Source organism: Sinocyclocheilus rhinocerous, unplaced genomic scaffold, assembly GCF_001515625.1.
Source record: "Sinocyclocheilus rhinocerous isolate Xijiao unplaced genomic scaffold, SAMN03320098_v1.1 scaffold1473, whole genome shotgun sequence".
Taxonomy (NCBI): domain Eukaryota; kingdom Metazoa; phylum Chordata; class Actinopteri; order Cypriniformes; family Cyprinidae; genus Sinocyclocheilus; species Sinocyclocheilus rhinocerous.
The window spans coordinates 523985-527377 of NW_015638582.1; the positions used below are offsets into that span (position 1 = coordinate 523985).

Genomic DNA, 3393 nt, shown 5'->3' on the forward strand with positions numbered 1-3393 from the left:
CCATTTCATTCAGTTTCTTTTTTTTTTTTTTTTTTAAATCAGGCAAATAGAGGATGAACATCAGTGTTTCATGATTTTCACTCACCCCAAGTGCTCTGCCAGCTTTCTTTCTCTCCATGTCCTGCTCTGCTTTAGTCAGTTTCTCCTGCCTTTTCCTTTTCTTTCAGGCCAAGAATGTTTCCAGAGTAATTCTCTATCAAATCCTCTAGTGAGATCTTGTCATTCTTCTCCTCCTTCTTCAGAACAAAGCCCACAGGAATAAAATCCATTAATATTTGCGGAATGCATCAAAGAAATACATATTTGCTGATTTACATTTCATTTAAAATGAAAGAAAAATAGCCAACTGGCATTACTGATGAAGATCAATATAGTGCCGTTCAAATGTTTGGGTTGGGATATTTTTTTGTTTTAAAGAAGTCTCTTCTGCTCATCAAGGCTGCATTCATTTGATCAAAAATGCTGAAAAAAATACAGTGATGAAATATTACAATTTAAATTTTAATATACTTTTAAACAGAATTAATTTCTGTGATGCAAAGCTGAATTTTCATCAGCTATTACTTCAGGCTTGAGTGTCACATGATCCTTCAGAGATCATTCTAATATTCTGATTTATTATCAATGTTGAAAACAGTTGTGCGGCTTCATATTTTGTTGGCAACTGTGATACTTTTTTTTCAGAATTCTTTTGATGAATAAAAAGTTAGAAAGAACAGCATTTACTTAAAATATTTAAATACAGAAATCTTCCCCAACAAGTCTTTACTTTGATCACTTTTGATCAGTTTAACATCCTTGCTGAATAAAAAAAAAAGAAAAAAAAACTAGTGATCCCAAAGTTTTGAACACAGTAGTGTATAGTGTCATAAAATACTTCTATTTTGAAAAAATGCTGTTCTTTTAAACTTTTTATTAATTGAACCAACTGTAGTTTTACTCTTCCTCTAAAAACATGGCCAGTGAATGTATATTTTGCAGTATTATTTTTTCAACATATATATGCAATGTTTAAATTAAAACGGTTTAAAACTGTCGAGTGAACTGGTAAACTTTTTAAGATGTCATAAAACCATTGTGATTCCAGGCAAATGTAATTAATTTGATTAAAATCTTAAGCTTTATATGGAACTAGTGATAAGACCATGTGATAAGAACAGCACGACTGCATAACATATATATCTGTATTCAGGTAACAATTAATGGACTGGGTTTGTTACAGACCCATATTTCACAATGTAATCACTCATTTTAGGACAAAGCAGTCCATATCTAGACCAGACTGCATGTTTAAGTTTTTCCGAACATACTTCAGATGTTTAGTTAAGCTTAAATAAACCTATTCTCAATCAAAAGTTACAATTAGACATTTCAACTCAAAGCCAGTATCTGATATCCTTTTATTTACAATTTCTGTGTGTTGGTGGGAGGGCAATTTAAAACAATTGAATACAAAAGGACAGACAAGTTACTAGTTCATCTCACAAGCTCACCTCTTTCGCTCACACTTCTTGAAACCACTTCAAAAACCAAACCAGACTAGTAATGATGTCGTCATCCACATCTCCTTCTGTAAGGCCAGATGCCACATCTGCATCCGAGAGACTTCATATTCAACACCTCAATCTGATCAACTGATTATTGAACACTTGAATGTCAGCATCACACTTATTCACTGTTACATTCTGATCCTGATACAGGCATGCAGTTGGTTACAAGTTAAAAACTGAAATGAGACCGATCGACTGAACCTTTGTTTTCATTAAAGCAACATTTCAACAGCAGAGAAGAGGAAACCAGATTCCAATAGTGCTTGAACGTCTTGAAGAGGATTTATGTTGGATCATTTCAATGACATGACCTTACAAAGATTTAATGAAATCTTTCAAAAGAGAACGCAGAAATATCAAATAATCGACAGCCTCATAAATATTTGGAGTATGTACCTGCTGAAGAACCAAACCCTCACCTGACTGTGCTTTTGGGGTAGACTGCAATTAAAAAAATTATAATAATTAAATCGGAGAGAGAACAAGAGCCACATCTACTCCAGAGTCTCCTGTAGCGTCCCGGGACATCGAGTGATGAGGGTGCTTATTGCAGGCAGAGCGGCTTCTGACATGGCAATTCCGGTGGTAGTTATTTGTGAAAATATTGTCATTCACATCAAGCCATGTGTAGTTCATGAATGATGCAACAGTCCCAGTCTTCACTCGTCCAGGTCCAGTGTGTTGAGCTCCTCCTCTAGTTCGTCTAGATCCTCCCCGGTGAAGAGGTTCTCATCTACAGGCACCGCCTCTGACACCTCCTCATTGGTTTCTCCGTCCTCCAGCGTCTGGTCCTCACTGTGCTCTCCGTTCTCAACAGCTCCGCCTGACGCCTCGCTCAATTTATTATCTGTGGAGACAAAACAGAGGTCAGTGACGTCAGAATGACATTTATAGACAACTGTGACCTGATTGCGAGTTATTACGTTCATTTAAGACAAAAAGGTTGACTAGTCTAAGGTTGTGAAGATTAAAGCACCATAAAATATAGACCACTGTAAAGCAGTGGTTTTGAAATTGTGGTCAGCAAGTTAACTGGGGTGATTAAAAAAAAAAAAGAAAGAAAAAAACAGAATAGTTATAGTTGAATAGTAAATACTAATATTGAATGCGTTTTATTTTTGATGTGGTTCACCACCTGAATACAGCTGGGTAGAAAATAGTGAAATACATTAAATATATTCCATTTCTCTTTTTCTTATATTGTCATTTTACACTTCTCTGCCTGCCTATTCAAACAAGATCGTACTTACACTAACCTCACAAATTAGCATACAAAAAACACAAAAAGAAGATATTCAGAAACATCTCACCATCTGTCTCATTTGTTGGAGGAGCTCTGGCAGTAAACCTGTCTGCGGACGCCACCGTTATACCCGCATTATCCACCTCTTTAGGGATAAATCTAGCAATGTCAATGTCCTGAACCTCATCTATTTCCTCCACCTGGAGAGACAATCACGTTAATGCTAAATGACTTGAGACTTGAAATAAGTGAATCACAAAGTATTACATGCAACAGACACAAATATTAAACATCAGGTGACAGATTTAAGTCTTATTATTTTTTATCTACAAATGTTTATACACCGCGTGCATAATTATTAGGCACATTGACATTCTGATTATATTTTTGTCCAAGCACATTTGACCAATTCCAAACCACATCAATCTTAATAACTACTATTGATTTTGTATTTAATCATTTATATGTGATATATAATTGTCTATGAAGGCTGGAAGTGAAGAACTCCTTATATTCAGGTGTGCAGAATTATTAGGCATGTTTTCTTTTACTGATAAAATGAGCCAAAAAAAAGATTTAACTCGGACTAAAAGTAAAAAA

General features: G+C 35.1%; 1 protein-coding gene across 2 annotated transcripts in view; it reads right to left on the reverse strand.

The window, feature by feature from the left end:
* Positions 1-1367: 1367 nt before the first annotated feature.
* The window catches only part of zc3h15 (zinc finger CCCH-type containing 15), an 11302-nt gene continuing 9276 nt past the window's right edge, over positions 1368-3393 (reverse strand). For both annotated transcript variants that reach the window (XM_016565083.1, XM_016565085.1), the window contains exons 9-10: positions 2861-2993; positions 1368-2397 (exon numbers count right to left, since the gene is read on the reverse strand). In XM_016565083.1, coding sequence (XP_016420569.1) covers positions 2210-2397; positions 2861-2993 — 321 coding nt within the window. In that variant the 3' untranslated portion in view covers positions 1368-2209. The remainder of the gene's footprint in view (positions 2398-2860; positions 2994-3393) is intronic.